This window comes from Nicotiana tabacum, chromosome 19 (assembly GCF_000715075.1).
Source record: "Nicotiana tabacum cultivar K326 chromosome 19, ASM71507v2, whole genome shotgun sequence".
Taxonomy (NCBI): domain Eukaryota; kingdom Viridiplantae; phylum Streptophyta; class Magnoliopsida; order Solanales; family Solanaceae; genus Nicotiana; species Nicotiana tabacum.
In genome coordinates, this window is record NC_134098.1 from 89666049 (window position 1) to 89689233 (window position 23185).

The 23185-nt window shown below is 40.0% G+C and overlaps 1 protein-coding gene across 1 annotated transcript; it reads left to right on the top strand.

The window, feature by feature from the left end:
* The first annotated feature begins 1107 nt into the window (after nucleotides 1-1107).
* Nucleotides 1108-1611, top strand: LOC107827328 (NAC domain-containing protein 1-like). The gene has a single exon (XM_016654424.1). It carries the CDS (start codon nucleotides 1108-1110, stop codon nucleotides 1609-1611), a length of 504 nt encoding a protein of 167 aa, XP_016509910.1.
* Nucleotides 1612-23185: the final 21574 nt, after the last annotated feature.

Below are 23185 nucleotides of genomic sequence, written 5' to 3' on the forward strand. Positions count from 1 at the left end.
ATACTAATAAGCACTCTAAACATTAAAACAACATATTTACAGACATTTTTAAATTTACTATTTTTTATGAAAATTAATCACTCAATATTATATACAATTATCCTACTTTAGAGCAATCTGACAATAAAATAAGCTTTCATTCTTGATTAGAACGGTAACTTATTCAAGGATTTCTATATTTTTTTGGTTTCTGCAAATACATTTACCGGAATTATGCTCCTCGAAAAAAAAAAATTGTCATCTATTGATAAATCATGAAGGAGTTGGGAAAGCGCAACAGGGGGGAGGGATTTTTGAAAGAAAATGATTTTTATATTTCATATTTAATGTTTAAAGAAAAAAAAGGAGAAGAAATTTCAAAATAAACTAGTACTAATAAACAAAGCAAAAGTCAATAGGAACTACTAATAAACAAAAAAGACCATCAATTAAGGAAAGAGAAAAAAGAAGAGTAAACCTCCTATAATTATAGGAGTCTTAAATGCACCAAACAAAACTTCTAAGAAAAATGTGTTATTCCGGATTCAAACTCGCACCTCTTGGGTGGAATGACAGTGCATTGCCAATGGTACCTACGGTCATTTCACTAATAAGGGTGCCTCTTAAAATATTTCACAATATTCCTTCTGTATATACATGCATATATACATATTATTGCATAGTCTCGGCCAAAACTTGGGGTGGCGTATCACCCCATCCTTTACACATAGATCCGCCCCTGAAGGCACAACAACCATCTGTTTATCAGAATGTTTGTAATACACATTGTGAAGAGCTTGAAGTAAGAGCACTAGTGTGACAGAACTGACAGAATTTTCAACTTTAAATGATGCTCGGGATGTTTACATACTAGTTGTCCCCTTTTTTTCATCACAAAAGTAGTTGTGTCTAATATCTAGATATACTGTAGATTTATCGGAAACAAGCAAAGTGGCTCTATGAGGGTAAGACCTTTCGGTTCCAAATTAGTCTGGATCAGTTATATGAATTGTTTATATCTATTCGGCGAATTAGACTATACTTTTTTTCCTTTCTTGGGTATTTTTAGCTAGATGATTGGGTAATTTAATTTGTCGAATTTATAAGAAGAAAAACTTGGGGAAAACTATGGAGATGATGAAGCTGAAGAAGAGGAGTCAGAGGCTCAAATTGAGATTACCAATAATGATATTGAAGTTGTTGGTGCTACTACTAGTGGACCGAATTTATAAGAAGAAAAACTTGGGAAAAACTATGGAGATGATGAAAGCTGAAGAAGAGGTGTCAGAGGCTCAAATTGAGATTACCAATAATGATATTGAAGTTGTTGGTGCTACTACTAGTGGACCACAAACAAATAAATTGCCAAGGAGTTGTTCATTGTCACATCTACTAGAATTGGATTACTTTGAGTCAATTCCACAATTGCTAGGTGACAATTCATACCACACAAGTTTTGATAATGACCAAAGTTACACATATGTGAACAATGTTAATACAAATGCGGTTCATCAAATGGAGAAATCTCAGCTAGGGGAAGTGTCACACCAACATAATAGCCAAAATAATAATTATAATATCTTCTTCAACCAGCAACCTGTTTTTGTAAATCCAGCTTTTCAATTTCAGTGACGAAAAGCTCCACAGAACTGTCGCATGTGGGTACTACGAGGCTTATGATTTTCTTGATCGCCTCATTCTTTAATCATAAGTTAAGATGTGACTAAAGTCTCTCCAATAGTAATGTATTTTACCCTACAGAGGCTATTGGATGAAGCTGACAGCATAAAAGTTTTCAACAATTGTAAAATATTATAGTGGAAAGTGACACATTATGTGATTGGTATTATCAGCAAGAAATCTCTAGAGACAAAAAGAAGGGGTGGGGGCAACAAACTCATGTTGTATTAATTTTAGAATTTACTTTAGTTTCTCAGCTTGTGTTTGTCAAAACTAATTTGCTTGTGAAATTGTAATGGATATTTTTGGGCAGTACCCTACGTTTTGATTTGTTTTTTCGTTTTTGATTTAACGATGACATGTCAAATTGGATTTTTTATGAAGCTCGACTCTACTCTCGTAAACTGTAACGACTTTGCCGGTCGTTTTGAGAGTAATAGTCCTGATCCCCTATTAATTGTTTTCCCCGTATCTTTTCTGCTTATGTGACTTATCGGGAGGTCTTGTTTTTGATTTCGGAGTGAATTGGGACACTTAGTCCCTAAAACGGAAGCTTAAGTCTTAGGATTTTGACCGTAATCGGAACTGTGTGAAGACGACTCCGGAATGGAGTTACGTTGGCTCCGTTAGCTCCGTTGGGTGATTTTGGAGTTTGAGGCGTGTCCGGATTGTGTTTTGGAGGTTTGTAGCTGATTTAGGCTTGAAATGTCGAATTTTTGGAGATTTTGACCGGTAATGAACTTTTTGATATCGGGGTCGGATTTTGATTTCAGAAGTTGGAGTAGGTCCGTAATGTCGAATATGACTTGTGTGCAAAATTTGAGGTCAATCGGACGCGATTTGATAGGTTTCGGCATCGATTGTAGAAGTTTGAAGTTTCAAAGTTCATTAAGTTTGAATTGGAGGGTGATTCTTGTTTTTAGCGTTGTTTGATGTGATTTGAGGGCTCGACTAAGTCCGTATGGTGATTTAGGACTAGTTGGTATGTTTGGTTGAGGTCCCGGGGGCCTCGGGTGTGTTTCGGATGCTTAACGGATTGAGTTTTGGACTTATGCAATTGCTGAAGCTATCTGAGTTCTAGTGTTTTCGCACCTGCGGTGAGGAGACCGCAGGTGCGGGATCGCACGTACGGAGGTATAACCGCATCTACGCATCCGCAGATGTGGAAGATGGATTGCAGAAGCGAAAGGGGCCAGGGCGTGAGGGATCGCAGAAGCAGAAGAATTCCACAGGAGCGGGCGTCGCAGGTGCAACTATGGGTTGCAGGTGCGACTATGGGTCACAGGTGCGAGATTTCTCGACAGAACACTTAAATGCAAGGATTTGCGATTTTTGCTCATTTTTAACATCTTGAGAGATATTTGAGGGATTTCTTGAGATAAGTCCCTTGTACTTATATTTGATCAATAATCTTGCTTCCCCATTTATTTTTCCACCTAGTTAGTGTGTATTTATGGTGGAATTTGGGAATTGGGGCTAGGGATTTGGAGAGTTTGATTTGAGGATTTGAAGGATCATTTGGTGTCGGATTTTAGTAAATTTGATATGGTTAGACTCGTGAGTGAATGAGTGTTCATATTTTATGACTTTTACCCAATTCCGAGACGTGGGCCCGGGTCGACCTTTTAGGGTGAATTTCGGAATTTTTGTTAAAATATTAATTTTATTAATTAGATGAGCCTATTATAGTTGTATTTATGATATGCAATTGTGTTTGGCTAGATTTGGGTCATTCAGAGTCGGATAATCGAGGAAAGGGCATTCTTACGGATTGATTGAGCTTGGTTCGAGGTAAGTGGCTTGCCTAACCTTGTGTGGGGGAAATCCCCTTAAGATTTGGTACTGTTGTCATATGTGAGCGCCATGTACGTGAGGTGACGAATACGTACACGGGCTATTTGTTGAAAAACCCGAATTATTTTACTGAGTAGCAACCTGTTTTTCCTTTAATTTGAGTTATACCGTTTAAATGAGTATTAGTCTGTTTTTATTCTTCAATGAGCTATTCCAACATGTGTAGTTATCCTGTTTAGTCTAATATCGCATGTCTACGTGCTTTAACTGCTTATTTGAACTCTATGAAGCATGTCTAGTTGATTTTTTGTTTTTTCTTTTTTTTTTTATCAGTCTTAACTGTAAAATTCTTGTTGTTAACTATGGTATTTATCGGTTGAGTTATATATTTACTTTTGAGACTACGAGGCGGTTCCTCGGGAGTTCTCCCTGCATATTTAATTTTGAGACTATGAGGCGGTTCCTCGGGAGTTCTCCTTGTATATTTACTTTTGAGATTACGAGGCGGTTCCTTGGGAGTTCTCCCTACATATACTTTTGAGACTACGAGGCGGTTCCTTGGGAGTTCTCCCTACATATTTACTTTTGACACTACGAGATGGTACCTCGGGAGTTCTCCCTGTATATTTATTTTGGGACTACGAGACGATATCTCGGGAGATCCCCTGCTGTTTACCCCTGTGTGTTATATTGTTGCCTCGCTGTATTTCCTTTTGTTAAATTCTAATCTCTTATTATACTGTATATTCTCCTGCTTTACTTATTATATACCAGTGGGCCTGACCTGACCTTGTCACTACTCGACCGAGGTTAGGCTTGGCATTTACTGGGTACCATTGTGATATACTCATGCTACTCTTCTGCACATACTTTTGTGTGCAGATCCGAGTACTACTTATTAGCCCCACTATTAGCTGAGAGTTCTTGCTGCTGTACGGAGACTTCAAGGTACATGTGCCGCGTCTGCAGATCTCGGAGTCCCCCTCTATTCTCTCATATGCCATTTACCTTCCGTACTTCTTTTATTAGACTCTGGTGTATAGAGATACTAGTTTCCTCCTGTAGATTGTGACTTACGATATTCTGGGTTTTGGGAAGATTGTGTATTATAGAGTATTGGATATTGTACATGTCGAGCGGTATTATTATTAGTTATTCAGTTATTCATTGCTGTTAGTTGCCAAGTTTGTTTGTTACATTTTTGCAATTTTTTAGGCTTACCTAGTCATAGAGACTAGGTGCCGTCACGACATTATACGGAGGGAGTTTGGGTCGTGACAAGTTAGTATCAGAGCTCTAGGTTCATAGGTATCGTGAGTCACAAGCCGGTTTATTAGAGTCTCGCGGATCGGTGGGGAGACGTCTGCACTTATCTTCGGGAGGCTATGGAACTGTTAGGAAAAATTATACTTCTTTGATTCCTTGTCGCGCGAAATTTGTTGACATCAAAAATTTTAAACTTCTGTATTTTATTCTCTCACATATGGTGAGGACACATACATGCGGATCTGATTACCAGGCACCCGCGCCCCCTGCTGGAGCCACGAGAGGTCGGAAACCGGGGTAGAGGCCGAGGATGTCCACGCGGTGCAGCAAGAGCACCCGCACGAGCTGCTATAGATGAGCCCCCAGTAGCTCCAGCTGGAGGGCAGGCACCTGAGGTACATGTTGCTGCACCAGCCCTCTAGGAGACTCTAGCCCAGCTTCTGAGCATGTTCAGCACCTTAGCTCAGGCTGGATTGATTCCACTTGCTCCTGCCACATCTCAGGCCGAGGGAGGAGCACAGACTCCCGTCGGTACTCTAGAGCAGCGGGCTCAGGTCGACCAGGCCCTAAAGTTCATCCCTATGCAACCAGTAGCTCCGGTTCAGCACGAGACTAGGACAACCGCTTCTGAGGCAGAGCAGCTCAAACTTGAGAGGTACAAGAATTACCACCCACCTACCTTCAGCGGATTGGCTACAGATGATGCTCAGGGTTTTCTGGAGGAGTGTCATCGTATTCTCCATACTATGGGCATAGTAGAGACGAGTGGGGTTTCTTTTACCACCTTCTAGCTTAAAGGAGTAGCCTATCAGTGGTGGCGGGCTTATGAGTTGAGTAGTCCGGACGAGGCAGCCTCACTTACATGGACTCAGTTCTCGGACATATTTTTGAGAGAGTATGTCCCTTAGAGCCTCAGGAACGCATGGCGCGCGGAGTTTGAGCAGCTGCGCCATGGTGCTATGACTGTGTCAAAGTATGTAGTTTGTTTAAGTGATTTGGCCCGACATGCACCGGCCTTGGTTGCCACAGTTCGAGAGAGGGTTTGTCGGTTTATTGAGGGAATCCACCCCAGTATCCGGATTAGTATGGCTAGGGAGTTGGAGATGGATATTTTTTATCAGCAGGTTATGAGTATTGCCAAGAGATTGGAGGGTATGCTTGCCCGGGATAGAGAGGAAAGGGAGGCCAAGAGGTCTCGAGAGTCTAGAAGTTACAGCGGTACTCGTGCCCCAGTTGCAGTTCGTCATGGTAGGGGCTATGGGAGTCGCCCCGTTCATTCAGCTCTTCCAGTTGCCAGTGGTATTCCGGTCCCTTCTAGGCCCCAGGAGCCTTATTATGCACTGCTAGTATCTAGTATGCCTCCTGCTTGGGGGTGCTTTAAGCGGTCAGTCCAGCAGACCTGGCCCGAGCCAGTCACAACATTCATGCTCTCCGAGAGCTTATTTTAAGTGTGGCGACACTTGCCATATGGCGAGGGATTGCCCCAAATTTAGGAGGGGTGCACCTCCACAGACTTCTCAGCCACCACGTGCTCTACCGGGTCCTCAGGCTATGATTCCAGCACCTGCTACCGCCCCACCTCCTCAGCCAGCTCGAGGTGGAGGCCGGGGAGGTCGAGGTCGCCCTAGAGGGGGAGGCTAGGCCAGATATTATGCTCTTCCAGCTCGTACAGAGGCAGTTGCTTCTGACTCTGTCATTACAGGTATTGTTCTGGTCTGTCATAGAGATGCATCGGTATTATTTGACCCAGGCTCTACATATTCCTATGTGTCCTTTTATTTTGCCCCGTATTTTGGCGTATCTGGGGATTGTTTGAGTTCCCAAGTTTATGTGTCTACTCCTATGGGAGATTCTCTTATTGTGGAATGCGTGTTTTGGTCGTGTTTGATTTCTCTTAGTGGTTTTGAGACCAGAGCCGATTTATTATTACTCAACATGGTAGACTTTGATGTTATCTTAGGCATGGACTGGTTGTTTCCCCATTATGTTATTCTTGATTGTCACGCCAAGACTGTGACGCTGGCTATGCCAGATCTACCGCGATTTGAGCGGAGAGGTACGTTAGAGTATACTCCCAGCAGGGTTATTTCATTTCTTAAAGCTCAACGAATGGTTGAGAAGAGGTGTGACGCGTATCTAGCTTATGTGAGAGATGTCAGTATTGATACCCCTACAGTTGAGTCAGTCTCAGTAGTGAGGGACTTTCCAGATGTATTTTCAGCTGATCTTCTGGGCATGCCGCCCGACAGAGATATTGATTTTGGCATTGATTTGTTGTCGGAAACTCAGCCCATCTCTATTCCTCCATATCGTATGGCTCCTCCTGAATTGAAGGAGTTGAAGGAGCAGTTACATGAGTTACTTGATAAGGGCTTCATTCGACCCAATGTGTCACCTTGGGGTGCTCCTGTCTTATTTGTGAAGAAGAAGGATAGTTCTATGCGGATGTTTATTGATTACCGCCAGTTGAACAAAGTCACAGTAAAGAACAGGTATCCATTGCCTCGTATTGATGACTTATTTGTTCAGTTACAGGGTGCCAGAGAATTTTCCAAGATTGACTTACGTTCAAGCAATCATCAGTTAAAGATTCGGGAGCGAGATATCCCGAAGACTGATTCAGGACTCGGTATGGTCACTACGAGTTCCTTGTGATGTCATCTGGGCTAACCAATGCCCCCAGCAGCTTTTATGCACTTGATGCACAGTGTGTTCCGACCTTATCTTGACTCTTTCATTATTGTGTTTATTGACGACATTCCGGTGTACTCCCGGACTCGGGAGGATCATGAGCAGCACCTGATGACTGTGCTTCAGACCTTGAGAGAAAAGAGGTTATATACAAAATTTTCAAAGTGTGAGTTCTGGCTAGACTCAGTGGCATTCTTGGGTCATGTAGTATCGAGTGATGGGATCCAGGTGGATCCGAAGAAGGTGGAAGCAGTGCGTAGTTGGCCTAGACCGTTATCAGCTACGGAGATCCGGAGTTTTATTGGTTTGGCGGGGTATTACCGTCGTTTTGTAGAGGGATTCTCATCTATTACAGCACCCAAAATAGTGCTCCGTTCAGGTGGACAGAGAAATGTGAGGAGAGCTTTCAGAAGCTCAAGACAGCTTTGACTACAGCCCCAATATTGGTATTGCCTACAGGTTTGGGGTCTTATACTGTATATTGTGATGCATCGCGAATTGGTCTCGGTGCGGTGTTGATGCAGGACGGTAGGGTGATTGCCTACGCGTCCAGACAGCTGAAGGTGCATGAAAATAACTATCTTGTCCATGACTTTGAGTTAGCAGCTATTGTTCATGCCTTGAAGATATGGCAGCACTATTTGTACAGTGTTCCTTGTGAGATTTACACCGATCAACGGAGTTTGCAGCATCTGTTCAAGTAGAAGGATCTTAATTTTCTTCAGAGGAGGTGGTTAGAGCTGCTTAAGGATTATAATATCACCATTTTGTACCACCCTGGGAAGGCCAATATGGTGGCCGATGCTTTGAGTCGCCGGACAGAGAGTTTGCGGAGCTTAGCATATCTACCAGCAGCAGAGAGGCCATTGGCGTTGGATGTTCAGGCCTTAGCCAGCCAGTTTGTTAGATTGGATATTTCTGAGCCGAGTCAAGTATTAGTTTGTGTGGTCTCTCGGTCTTCTCTTTATGATCGTATCAAGGAGCGTCAGTATGATGACCCCCATCTGTTTGTCCTTAAGGACACGGTTCAACACAGTAATGCTAATGAGGTCACTATTAGAGATGATGGTGCATTGAGGATGCATGGCATGCTATGTGTGCACAATATGGATGGGTTGCGGGAGTTGATTCTCCATGAGGCTCACAGCTCGCGATACTACATTCATCCGGGTGCCGCGAAGATGTATCAGGACTTGAGGCAGCATTACTGGTGGAGGAGGATGAATAAGGAAATAGTGGAGTTTGTGGCTCGGTGTCTAAATTGCCAACAGGTTAAGTATGAGCATTAACGGCCAGGTGGATCGCTTCAGAAGATATATATTCCGGAGTGGAAATGGGAGAGGATCACTATGGATTTCGTTGTTGGACTCCCACAGACTCAGCGGAAGTTTGACACAGTTTGGTTGATTGTGGATAGGCTGACCAAGTCAGCTCATTTCATTCCTGTGATGACTACCTATTTTTCCGAGCAGTTGGCTCGAATTTATATCCATGAGATTGTCAGGCTTCATGGCGTACCGGTATCTATCATCTCTGACCGGGGTACGCAGTTTACATCACAGTTCTGGAGGGCTATACAGCTGGAGTTGGGCACTCGGGTTGAGTTGAGCACAACATTTCACCCTCAGACGGATGGACAGTCCGAGCGCACTATTCAGATACTGGAGGATATGCTCTGCGCTTGTGTGATAGATTTTGGGGGGTGCTTAGGATCAGTTCTTGCCACTTGCGGAGTTTGCCTACAACAACAGTTATCAGTCGAGCATTCAGATGGCACTATATGAGGCTCTGTATGGTAGGTGGTGTCGGTCTCCAGTGGGTTGGTTCGAGCCGGGCGAGGCTAGATTACTGGGTACAGACTTGGTTCAGGATGCCCTAGATAAGGTGAAGGTGATTCAGGATCGACTTCGCACAGCCCAGTCCAGACAGAAGAGTTATGCAGATCGGAAGGTTTGCGATATTGCATTCATGGTTGGAGAACGGGTCTTGCTCCAAGTTTCACCTATGAAGGGCGTTATGAGGTTCGGAAAGAAGGGCAAGTTGAGCCCAAGGTTCATTGGTCCCTTTCAGATGTTGCGGCGAGTTGGGGAGGTTGCTTATGAGGTTGCCTTACCTCCCAGTCTAGCAGGAGTCCATCCAGTATTCCATGTTTCCATGCTCCGGAAGTATCACGGCGATCCGGCTCATGTGTTGGATTTCAGCTCAGTCCAGTTGGACAAAGATCTATCTTATGTTGAGGAGCCAGTGGCTATTCTAGATAGGCAGGTTCGAAAGCTGAGGTCAAACAACATTGCTTCTGTGAAGATTCAGTGGAGAGGTCAGCCGGTCGAGGAGGCGACTTGGGAGACCGAGCAGGATATGCGCAGCCGTTACCCTCATCTTTTCAGCACTTCAGGTATCTATTTATGCTCGTTCGAGGACGAACGATTGTTTAAGAGGGGGAGGATGTAACGACCCGACCGGTCGTTTTGAGAGTAATAATCCTGATACCCTATTAACTGCTTCCCACTTATCTTTTCTGCTTATGTGACTTGCCAGGAGGTCTTGTTTTTGGTTTCGGAGTGAATTGAGACACTTACTCCCTAAAACGGAAGCTTAAGTCTTAGGATTTTGACCGTAGTCAGAACTGTGTGAAGACGACTCCGAAATAGAGTTCCATCGGTTCCTTTAGCTCCGTTGGGTGATTTTGAACTTAGGGGCGTGTCCGAATTGTGTTTTGGAGATCTATAGTTGATTTAGGCTTGAAATGGCGAAAGTCGAATTTTTGGAGATTTTGACCGGTAGTGGACTTTTTGATATCGGAGTCGGACTCTGATTCCGAAAGTTGGAGTAGGTCCGTAATGTCGAATATGACTTGTGTGCAAAATTTGAGGTCAATCGAACGCGATTTGATATGTTTCGGCATCGATTGTAGAAGTTTGAAGTTTCAAAGTTCATTCAATTTGAATTGGAGGGTGATTCGTATTTTTAGCGATGTTTGTTGTGATTTGAGGGCTCGACTAAGTCCTTATGGTGATTTAGGACTAGTTGGTATGTTTGGTTGAGGTCCCGGGGGCCTCAGGGTGTGTTTAAGATGCATAACGGATTGAGTTTTGGACTTATGCAATTGCTGAAGCTATCTGAGTTCTGGTGTTTTCGCACCTACGGTGAGGAGACCGCAGGTGCGGGATCGCACGTGTGGAGGTATAACCGCATCTGCGCATCCGCAGATGTGGAAGATGGATTGCAGAAGCGGAAGGGGACAGGGCGTGAGGGATTGCAGAAGCGGAAGAATTCCGCAGGAGCGGGCGTCGCAGGTGCGACTATGGGCCGCAGGTGCGAGATTTATGGACAGAACACTTAAATTCAAGGGTTCGTGGTTTTTGCTCATTTTTAATATTTTGAGCTCGGGTTTGGGGATTTCTTGAGAGCAGTTTTGAGGGATTTCTTGAAGTAAGTCCCTTGTGCTTATTTTTAATCAATAATCTTGCTTCCCCATTTATTTTTCCACCTAGTTAGTGTGTATTTAAGGTGGAATTTGGGAGTTGAGACTAGGAATTTGGAGAGTTTGATTTGAGGATTTGAAGGACCATTTGGTGTCGAATTTTAGTAAATTTGATATGGTTAGACTCGTGAGTGAATGAGTGTTCATATTTTGTGACTTTTACCCGATTCCGAGACGTGGGCCCGGTCGACCTTTTAGGGCGAATTTCGGAATATTTGTTAAAATATTGATTTCATTAATTAGATGAGCCTATTATAGTTGTATTTATGATATGCAATTGTGTTTGGCTAGATTTGGGCCATTTGGAGTCGGATAATCAAGGAAAGGGCATTCTTACGGATTGATTGAGCTTGGTTCGAGGTAAGTGACATGTCTAACCTTGTGTGGGGGAAACCCCTTTAGGATTTGGTACTGTTGTCATATGTGAGCACCGTGTACGTGAGGTGACAAGTACGTACACGGGCTATTTGTTGAAAAAACCAAATTATTTTACTGAGTAAAAACCTGTTTTTCCTTTAATTTGAGTTATACCATTTAAATGAGTATTAGTTTGTTTTCATTCTTCATTGAGCTATTCCAACATGCGTAATTATTCTGTTTTGTCTAATATCACATGTCTACGTGCTTTAACTGCTTATTTGAACTCTGTGAAGCATGTCTAGTTGATTTCCTATTTTTTCTAGTTCTTTATCAGTCTTAACTATAAAATTCTTATTGTTAGCTATGGTATTTATCGGTTGAGCTGTATATTTACTTTTGAGACTAAGAGGTGGTTCCTCGGGAGTTCTCCCTGCATATTTACTTTTGAGACTACGAGGCAGTTCCTCGGGAGTTCTCCCTGCATATTTACTTTTGAGACTACGAGGCGGTTCCTCGGGAGTTCTCTCTATATATTTACTTTTAAGACTACGAGGCTGCATATTTACTTTTGAGACTACGAGGCAGTTCCTCGGGAGTTCTCCCTGCATATTTACTTTTGAGATTATGAGGCGGTACCTCGAGAGTTCTCCCTGTATATTTATTTTGGGACTACGAGACGATATCTCGGGAGATCCCCTGCTGTTTACCCATGTGGGTTGTACTGTTGCCTCGCTGTATTTCCTTTTGTTAAATTCTAATCTCTTATTATACTGTATATTCTCCTGCTTTACTTATTATATACCAGTGGGCCTGACCTGACCTCGTCACTATTCGACCAAGGTTAGGCTTGGCACTTACTGGGTACCGTTGTGGTGTACTCATGCTACTCTTCTGCACATGTTTTCATGTGCAGATTCAGGTACTACTTATCAGCCCCACTATTAGCTAAGAGTTCTTGCTGATGTACGGAGACTTCAAGGTACATCTGCCACGTCCGCAGATCTCGGAGTCCCCATCTATTCTCTCCTATATCATTTACCTTCCGTACTTTTTCTGTTAGACTTTGGTGTATAGAGATACTAGTTTCCTTCTATAGCTTGTGACTTACGATGTTTCGGGTTTTGGGAAGACTGTGTATTATAGAGTATTGGTTATTGTACATGCCGAGCGGCATTGTTATTAGTTATTCAGTTATCCACTGCTGTTAGTTGCCAAGTTTTACTTTCGTTTTTGTTACATTTCCGCAATTTGTTAGGCTTACCTAGTCATAGAGACTAGGTGTCGTCACGACGTTATACTGAGGGAGTTTGGGTCGTGACATAAACCTCTTTCTACAACTTAATTTTCTTTATATTTGCCTCCTAATTGGTAGAAAAAGGAAATTTTTCATTGAGTCTTAATTTTAAAAAGACAATTATCCTCGGATAATAACCGCGTGGTAAATTAATCAATCAAACTAGTAGATAAGCTTTCGGATAGATTTGGTTAAAAGTTGTGAATTAAAAAAGAGGCACTTTAATAATTAAATTACAACTATTATACTAGTTTTTTTTCCTTTCGTTGTTGGTTGTTGGAACTTGGAACTCGTGGCTAAAATGGCTATTCCCTTATTCAAATAGTTAATATGAGAGCAGGAAAGATCGGAATAGACAATAGTAACCTCATGATCAGTAGGATTATGAAATTAAATTGAGATTTCAAAATAAACTTCTATGTTGATTATCGAAAAGATGATGAAAAAGATAAAAATATTAAATAGTAGTAATTTTTTTTTCCGCCCGATGTCTCATACCCGCTTTGAGCTTGACTAATTCGGTTTCTGTGACATCCTAGGCAAATCCCACATCGACAAAATACGGGAGAGATGTTGGGTATATAAGTAAATAAGCCTTAGACCCTAGTGACGCGTTTTAAAGCCGTACAGGCCTGTGCCCAAACGGACAATATCACTAGTGGCTGGGTTGTTACATATGGTATTAGAGACACCCCATGTACAACCTTGAACGATGGTGGGACAAACCTCAGCGAGGACGCTGAGTCCCTAAGGAAGGGTATATGTGACACCCTAGGCGAATCCCAAATAGATAATATCACTAGTGGATGAGCTATTACAGCTTTGCAGAGCTCGAATCATATATATCTAATTAAGAACGAAGGGATACTTACCACTCCATCGTAATTTTTAGTGGTTTATAGTCTTAGTACCCTAGGTGACCCCAGATGCTAATACTGATAATGAGTTGTTAACTCACATAATGAAACTAAGGTTGATATAGAAATGGTTTGATCCTCTTGCTATGTGGAGTTCATATAAACTAAGTGGCAGATTTGTGTCTTTATGTCAATGTCCAAGTACTTTGATCCTCGATTTGAAAGGCGCGAGCAAGATGTTCGCTGTGTAACATTGATTACCTTTGACGCTCAATTTTTAACACTCTTATTAGGAACATATATATAATTAATCAGTCAAAATTATTGACGCCATATATACATTGATATCATAAAAATAATTACACAATTAGTGTAATTTAACTTAATGTGGTTTGTTAGTCATTATATTTATCGAATTATTATACAAATTTATCTGTAAATAATTACTTTAGAAGGGGAGCCTTGGAGCAACAGTAAAGTTATCTCTGTGTGTCCTATAGGTCACGGGTTCGAGCGGTGAAAGCAGCACTGATGTTTGCATTAGGGTAGGGTATCTATATCATGCTCCTTGAGCATGATCATTTTCTAAATTCTACGTGAATACGAGATACTTTGTGCACTGAGTTGTCCAATAATTTATAAGTTGACATCATCAATTTATAAAACTAAATTAACTCATACAATAATTGACATTCAAAAGTTCTTCCACATGGACGTGTTTCAAGTTACGATGATGCAAGAAAAATGAAAAAAAAAATGAGAAACAAAAGAACAAAGGAATAAGAATATCATAAACTATAAAGGAAAAAGGTGATGGGAAACCTTGGACAATTGACAAAGAAATGGAGGTTGTGGTGGTCTAGTGGCCAAAGGGGATTAGCTTGGTGCATGCATGGGCTTTCAAAGGAGTAAAATATCCCCATTTGCTCGATGCTGACGTTTTTGGACTATCTTGCTAACTTAATTCTATTCAATCTTTTTTGTTTCTCGCACAATATTCGTTATTTTTATTGGTGTGCTAAATCAGATTCGAGCTGGAAAATTTTATTTTGGGGTAAAATTATTCTCTATTAAAAATAACTCTATATTCAGATCTCAGATCACAAGTGGACACAACATTTGATGGTATTTAATTGCTAATCAATTTGTTTTGGTTCTTCTTTTCCTTTTTAACGGCTAATGTTTCGCCGAAATCTCTCCTAGAAAGGACGAAGTCTTTTTATAAAGAATTCTTGGATAAGATCAAACTTTTAGTTCAATGAATAATGTATTTGCATTTTTCGTTCACTTCTAAATTGCTTTCGGAGATGAGGAACTCAAGATCGAGGCAAAGAGCACGTACAAGGTAAAATATAGTAGTACTTTTAATATTGAGTTATTGTCGATTCTAGCATTACTAAGATACAATGTATTCGATCATGTTTTCTTCGTGAACAAAAGTGAAAATAATGTATGTATACTACAATGTCTACATTAAATCATTGAATATAAAATAGTTTTTATTATACCTATACTTAAGCCACTTAATTAATCAACATGTGTCAAACACTATGGATAATTAGGAGTGGTAATGGACGGGTCGGATATAGGCGGGTCAAAAATGAATAATGTAAAAATGGATAAAAATATCTGATCTGACCCATATTAATGCGGATAGAAAATAGGTTAATCGATAGATAATATGGATATATCTAGGGGTGTACATAGGTCGGGTTGGTTCGTATTTTCTAATTACCAAAATCAAACCAGTTGTGTCGGGGTATTAATAGCTTGTTTGGCCAAACTTCTAAAATTAGCTTATTTTGAGAAGTGCTTTTCTCAATTTAAAAGTACTTTTGGAGAGAAACAGTTTATGTTTGGCTAATTAATTTGAAAAACACTTTTGAGCAGTAATTAGTGTTTGGCCAAGCTTTTGAAAACTGCTTCTAAGTGTATTTTTCTCAAAAGTATTTCTCAGAAAAGTGCTTTTGGAGAGAAGCTACTTTTTTCTGCTTCTCAAAAACTGCTTCTGCTTCTCCTCAAAAGCACTTTTTTCCTTCCAAAAGCTTGGCCAAACACCTCAATTTTTGGCCAAAAGTATTTTTGGCCCCAAAAAGCACTTTTGGCCCCAAAAAGCACTTTTGGCCTAAAAAGAAGCTTGGCCAAACAGGCTATAAATCTAAAGACTAAACTAAACCAATAAAAGTCGGGGTTTTTAATCTCGATTTTTCTCTGATTTTTATTCATAAAGTCTTCATAGCACAAAACATAGAATTTATGCTCCAAATATTTCTTTAATCCTAGTAAGTGAAGGATTGAAATAACCCGAAAAAATAATTTAGGCACAAGCAACAAATTCAACAAAGGCTATATAGAAAAAATTTATTAAACTAGGGAGAGAACGTGGTAGGAGGTTTTTTCACAACTCATAAACTCTTGAATCTCTCTACATCATAGTTATCTCTCTACAATAGAAAATATGTAGTAGCACCCTTATTTATAATACTACAAACCAAATTTGACTAGACTAACAAAACCTATTTCAATATGAATTTGGTAAATAAAATCTAACTAGACATGAATTAAGTAAACTACCAAATATCAAATCCTAGACAACTTAGGAATACTAATTAATCTTAGTTTAGTTTCCAACAGCCTCCCTTAAACTAAGATCTTCCACTACTAGAAATTCGGCAAAAACCGACCAAGGTCGACCGACCAACTTTGATCGGTCAAAAAACCGGCCAAACAACCGACCAAAGTTGGTCGGTTTTTCAAAATATTTTTTTTAAATTTTTTTTTTTACGAAACCGACCAACTTTGGTCGGTTTTCTTTGGCGCAAAAATGCGGGAAACTATTTTTGAGTCCCGCGAAATTTATTTTTCAAGACACCGACCAACTTTGGTCGGTTTTTCAATTAAAATAAATAAAAATTAATATTAAAAAAAACTACCAAAATTGGTCGGTTAATTCGGCCGGTCATTTTAAAAAATCGACCAACTTTGGTCGGTAATTTTATTTTTTAATAAAATCGGTCAACTTTGGTCGGTTATTTTCGTGCGAAAATATAATTAAAGAGTATAAATCAAATAAAAGATAGTCTTAAAACAAAATGCACCAATGGTCTAGTGGTAGAATAGTATCCTGCCACAATACAGACCCCTGTTCGATTCTCAGATGGTGAATCTTTTGATTACATAATTAAAAAATCGACCAACTTTGGTCGATTTTTTTGCAATATTTTGTTTTTTGAATTTAATTGACCGACCAAAGTTGACGGTAATTTCCGACCAACTTTGGTCGGTATGCCTTTCCGACCACTAAAATACCGTCCACACGTAAATGGTCGCGTTTTGGACGGTTATTGGCCATTACCGACCAAAGTTGGTCGTTTTTTACCGGATTTCTAGTAGTGTTCAAATTTGATCATGCCATGAGTAACATCAAGCCTTGTAGAAGTTACATACTTTAGGCTCTCTATTAATTTTCTAAAATATGTTGCATCAACAAAGTCGCGAGTATCATCTTTAGTTAACTTCAATTTCTCTTCAATATTGCTCATGTATGATTTGTCTTTACTCATGGTAAATCCCTTCAAAATATCATCAATATAATTTTCCTTTAATTTGAAATTGTCTACTTCTCCAGTTGCCTTGTAGTTGGACTTGTATGTAAGTTTTCCTACGTGTGTGGCCCAATAGGTTTAAGGTCCATAATTAATATTTAATTAATGAGCAAATCTCATCCGTCTGATCGGTTAGTTGATGGACGTACCGGATTAAGTGAGAACCTTTATAAATTGGTCTTTTTCCCACCCATTAGGGTTACCGTATTTTCTATTCTCTCTCCCATCACTAAAATCGGCGGTAACGAAAGCTAGGGCAAGGAGCGGGAAACTAATTCCAATTAACGCTTCTGCTTCGTGATAATGACTTACGATTCAGATATGTTTTCTGTAACAATTTTATGTAAGATTATCACGTTCAAGATCCTGGTATGAATTAAGTTTATGTTTACATATGATATCAGAGCCTGGATTATTTGAACTGATAGTCTTCATTTATTGTACGATTAAGTCGCCATGATTTTAGTCGATAAAGTTTTTTCGACAAAGAACCTGATCTAGACATTGGAAACAATAAAGTTTATCGTGGCTTTAATTGAAAAAAGTTCTTCATCAAAGTTGTAATCAGTTTGTTTACTTCCAGTTTGTCATACAAAGTCCTTACAATATAAGATTCAATATTCTTTATCTTGAGTATCGACTTAGCACGTATTTCTTGAACAATCGTTGTGAAATCAAATAATTATATCCAAGGATATTAAGGCCGTCAACGGAAAGATTTAAACGTATTGAGTTTGTAAATTTCGTGGTATGTTTCAATTAGGAGGGTCTCCTGCCTAATAAATTGTTTATTTAGAAGTTTAAAGCTACTGACTTCAGAATAATACTTTCATAAGGATTGTGCTAAAGATTTGGTGCTTGAGTTAGTAAACATAAAGAAGTCAACCTTGATAATGTGAATATGTTAAGTACATATTTTATTATGTAAATCATGTGTATGAAAAATATAATATGACAATTTTATTCTGTATCTTATCACTCTCAAACATTACGCTTCCGCTTCAGGTCATGATGTTTGTTTCTACTTTTGAATTGTTGGACAATTAAAGTGATAAGATCTCAATGGATAATATATGTGATTAATGTTTATATAGTTTGTTAGTCACCAAAATGATCAAATTAGATTGTTTAAAATATTCACTTGCATAAAATCTTTAGGTATTTATTTTATATGTGCATTTATGTTTATATAGTTTGTTAGTAGCGAAAGTAGACAAACTAGTATGTCCATGCATACATAAACTTATAATTTATCCATAAAATTAATGAAATGCCTATAATTAAAAATTAATGGATAAATTAAATTTCACTGTTGCTAGAACTTAAGGATTCATCCAAAGGTGAATCAATTATTCTATTAATAGTGAATATGATGAGGTAAAATTAATATTCTTTAGTCAAATATATATTGTATGTCCAAAGATGTCATATATATATTTGGTTAAAAATATTTAATTACCGATTAAAGACTAAATGGTATTTAAATTATGATAGCATGTCGTAGTATATACCCAACGGAGAATTGCGATATGCTTTAACTGTTTTACTGAATCCATATTGATTTGTGAGCATGTATTATCTATTTTGCAGCTATTCCTCTTCATTCGCATGCTTCGTCTGTTACTGTGTTCAATGGATTGAACTTCTCTGAATAGCATGAACAAGTCCAATTCCACTTAGGTATAATGGATCTTGACTTGGCTCTGCTGAATGATAAGCCCGCTGCCATTACTGATACGAGCAGTGCGGATGAGAAGTCTTTCCATAAAGCATGGGAACGCCCTAACAGGCTGAGCCTTATGTTTATGCGAATAAGTATTGCCAACAACATTAAGAGTACTATTCCACAAACAGAAAGTGCCAGGGAATACCTGAAGTTTGTGGAAGAACGTTTTTGTTCTGCAGATAAGTCTCTCGCTGGTACACTAATGGCTGAACTCACGACCATGAAGTTTAATGGGTCACGTAGTATGCAAAATCATATCATCGAGATGACTAACATTGCAGCAAGACTTCAGACCTTGGGGATGAAAGTTGATGAATCCTTCTTGGTTCAGTTTATTCTGAACTCGTTGTGTGATGACCCAAAAGGTCATTTTTAAATTTAATAATTATTTCTGTGTTCTGAAACCTCAAATAGCACTATTCATCATTTCTCGACTTGTGTGCGCGGTCTGTATAATTTTTCGAAAAGTTTTTATGTGAAAAATTGATTAAAATGAGAAACAGAGCTTTAAAACTCAATTGAGTTGACTTTGGTCAACCTTTTTAGCAAACCGACTCGAATCAGTATTTTGACAGTTCTGGTAGGTCCGTATCGTAATTTGGGACTTGAGAGTATGCCCGAAATTTAATTTGGAGGTCCCTAACTCAAGTTATGGCATTTAGCGAAAACTAGAAATTTAAAGGCTAAAGATTTTCAAAGTTTGACCACGGATTTGACTTTTTGATATCGGGGTCGGAATCCGATTTTGAAAATTAGAATAGCTTCGTTATGTCATTTATGACTTGTGTGCCAAATTTGAAGTCATTCCGGATTCATTTAACATGTTACGGCACAAGTTTTGAAAATGGAAAAGTTTGAAACTCTAAAGTCCGAATCGAGGTATGAATTATAATTTCGATGTTATTTGATATGATTTGAGACCCCGAGTAAGTCCGTATTATGTTAAGGGACTTGTTGGGATATTTGGACGAGGTCCCGAGGAACTCGGGTGAGTTTCGGATGTGTTTCGGATCATTTTTGTAAAAACTTGCATGTCTGGTTCTGGTGTTTCGCACCTACGCAATTTTGGCCGCAAGTGCGTGGTTGCTTCTGTGGAGGCAGTGTCGCTTCTGCGACTTTGAGGCCAGGGGAGAAGCTTCGCTTCTGCGAAGCTTGGGATGCAGGTGTGATGCCCGCTTTTGCGGTGCCAATATCGCATATGTGATCTTTCTCGCTTCTGCGGCTCCCTTCGCGCTTCTGCGCAGTCGCTTCTGCGACGTGAAGGACCGCAGGTACGGACCTCTGCTTGGCTGCCCTGTTCCGCAAATGCGAGCTTTGTCTCACAAATGTGGGTCCGCATATGCAGAAATTTGTCCGCAAATGCGAAAATGCTGGACATAACACATAAAAATCGGGTGTTAACAATTTTTACTCATTTTTGAGTTTTGAGTCTCGGATTTAGGTGATTCCAAAGAGATTGTTTACGACTTTGAATTGGGTAAGTGTTATATAACCAAAAATGATTATATTTCATAAATCCATGTCTATATTCATCATTTATTTCGGATTTAGATGGAAGAAATTGGAATATTTGTAAAACTTTCCAAAAACGAAAATTTAAGATTTGAAGGTCCATTTGACATCAGAATTTGATAATTTTTGTATGGTTGGACTCGTCTCAGAACGAGTGTTCGGATTTCATAAAGTTTTTCGAGATTTGAGATGTGAGTTCCACTGTTATTTGTGAGAAGAATTTCAGATTTTTATCCGGAAAATTAGTAAATTCATACGGAATTAATTTCTACGATTTGTATTGAGTATATTGAATTATTTATGACTAGATTTGAAGATTTCGGATACAAATTTGCGAGGCAAAGGTTTATTGGAATCTTGAATTTAGTTGCAAAGCGAGGTAAGTGTCGTAGTTAACCTTGACTTGAGGGAGTAGGATTTAATTGTCTATTTGCTACATGATTTAATGAGCGGCTACAACGTATATGTGAGGTGACGAGTACTTATGCGTTGTGATTAAGTCAAAGCATGCTGGAGGATTTTATTTCATTTTGAATAATTGCCTATTTAATTAAGATATTCCTGTTTAAGTTCATTATTGATATTTGATCATTATTCATGAAATTTTTATTGATTTAATTATTGTTAAATATGGTGAGAAAGAGTGTAAAAGTACGAAGGGTGATGTCATGCCATTTTTATTATTTATGTTATCATTGTCATGGTGAGAAAGAGTGTAAAAGCACGAAGGGTGTTGCCATGTCAATTTTGAGTGTAAAAGCATGAAGGGTGATGCCGTGCCATTTTCAGAGAGTGCAAAAGCATGAAGGGTGATACCATGCCAAAAGAGAGTTAAAGCATGAAGGGTGATACCGTGCCAATTATTATTATTTATTTATCAGTTTATGAGAGGAATGAGAGTAAAATCACGAAGGGTGGTGCTGTACCTTTTTTATATTATCAGTTGCTCATTTTATTGTTGAGGAATTAATTGACTGCTAAGTGATAATTCTCCTGCTGAAATTATTATGTCATCCTCCTTCGCATGTTCCCTCCCAAATTTATAAAGTGTTATTTATTATATTATTGTTGCTTCGTATTTGTATATACTTGTAGAGGTTTTTTATGTATGTGTCCTGTCTTAGCCTCGTCACTACTTCGTCGAGGTTAGGCTCGATACTTACGGAGTACATGGGGTCGATTGTACTCATACTATACTCTGCACTTCTTGTGCAGATTTTGGAGTTGGTTCCAGCGGCGTACCATAGATTTGCTCGGATTCAGCTACCTAGAGGAGACTTGAGGTATAAATGCACAGCGTCCGCAGTTCTGAAGTCCCCTTCTATCTTATCTTAGCTGTGTGTTATCTTCCAAATAGTTTGAATTTTATTCAGACCTTTAATTGTGTTATTCTAGTAGCTCATGCACTTGTGACACCAGATTCGGGGATGTATTTGGATGGTTCGTTTGTTATGGTCTTCCGCACTTTATTTCCGTAATGAACTCCTATTTAATTTAATTTGTTTAAAAATGGTTTAAATTATTATAACGTTGGTTTGCCTAGCAAGTGAAATGTTAGACGCCATCACGGTCCTGAAGGTGGAAATTTCGGGTCGTGACACGTTGCCTACTGAGCACTGGGTTACTTAGGTCTCACGAGTCACGAGTAAGTTTAGTAGAGTCTGAAGGATCGGTACGGAGACGTATGTACTTATCTTTTAGAGGCTATGAAGTTTAGGAACAATATCACTTCTTTCTTATTCTGTCGTGCGATCTTATTCTATCATCGATGATTGAATCATTCTATTCTTATTCTCTCACAGATGGTGAGAACACGTAATACATCTACCGATGGACAGTGACCAGAGCCCCCGGTGGAAACTATGACCAAGGGTAGAGGTCGATGCCGCGGTCGTGCTAGAGGCCGAGGCAGAGGCAAAGGTAGAGGTCAGTCTAGAGCTCGAGCAGCAGCACCTGTAGTGGAGCCTCAGGTGGATCTTCGGGAGGAGGTTCTAGTTCAGATTGTACCAGTTAGACCAGTTCAGGTCCCGGAAGGATTCATAGCTACTCCAGTACTTCAGGACTCCCTAGTCTATTTGGTGAGTCTTATGGAGGGCGTGGCCCAGAATGGTACATTTCCAGTGGCACCAGCCATCTCACGGGCTGGGGGAGGAGCACAAACTCCCACTACTCCCGCTCCGGAGCAGATGGATCCCCGGTATCATGTTCCAGCAGCCCCACCATTTGGGGTAGTTCAGCCAGTTGTTGCAGCACAGGCTGGTGATAGGCCCGCCATGTCTTCTAAGGCCTTATTGAGACTGGATAAGTTTACTAAGCTCTTTCCAGTTCACTTCAGTGGTACACCTTCTGAGGACCCATATGATTATCTTGACCGCTGCCCTGAGGTATTGTGGAACACGGGCATAGTTGAGACCAGTGGGGTCGATTTTGCTGTATTTCAGATGACGGGTTCCGCCAAGAGGTGGTGGAGAGATTATACGTTGACCAGACCAGTTGGATCGCCTACATTGACCTGGGAGCAGTTTTGATGGCTATTTCTAGAGAAGTTCCTCCCTATCATATTGAGAGAGGATTACCGTAGGCAATTTGAGCATCTACAGCAGTGCAGTATGACTGTTACTCAGTACGAGACCCGTTTTGTGGATTTATCCAGTCATGCTATCCTTTTACTACCTACAGAGGGAGAGAGAGTGAGGAGGTTTATTGAGGGACTCACTCACCCTATCATGCTTCAGATGGCCAAGGAGACCGGAAGTGAGATTTCCTTTCAGGCTGCTGCTAATGTTGCGAGGAGGATCGAGATGGTTCTTGCACAGGAAAGAGGGCAGGGTCCTGATAAGAGGCCTCGTCAGTTCGGTGGGTTCAGTGGTGCCTCGTCTGGAGGCAGGGGTAATTCTGGTAGAGGCCATCCTCCCAGGCCATCTCATTCAGCGCTCC

What these genes read in the sequence shown, in the direction of transcription:
- LOC107827328 (XM_016654424.1), top strand. Translation starts at nt 1,108, where the DNA reads ATGGAGATGATGAAGCTGAAGAAGAGGAGTCAGAGGCTCAAATTGAGA.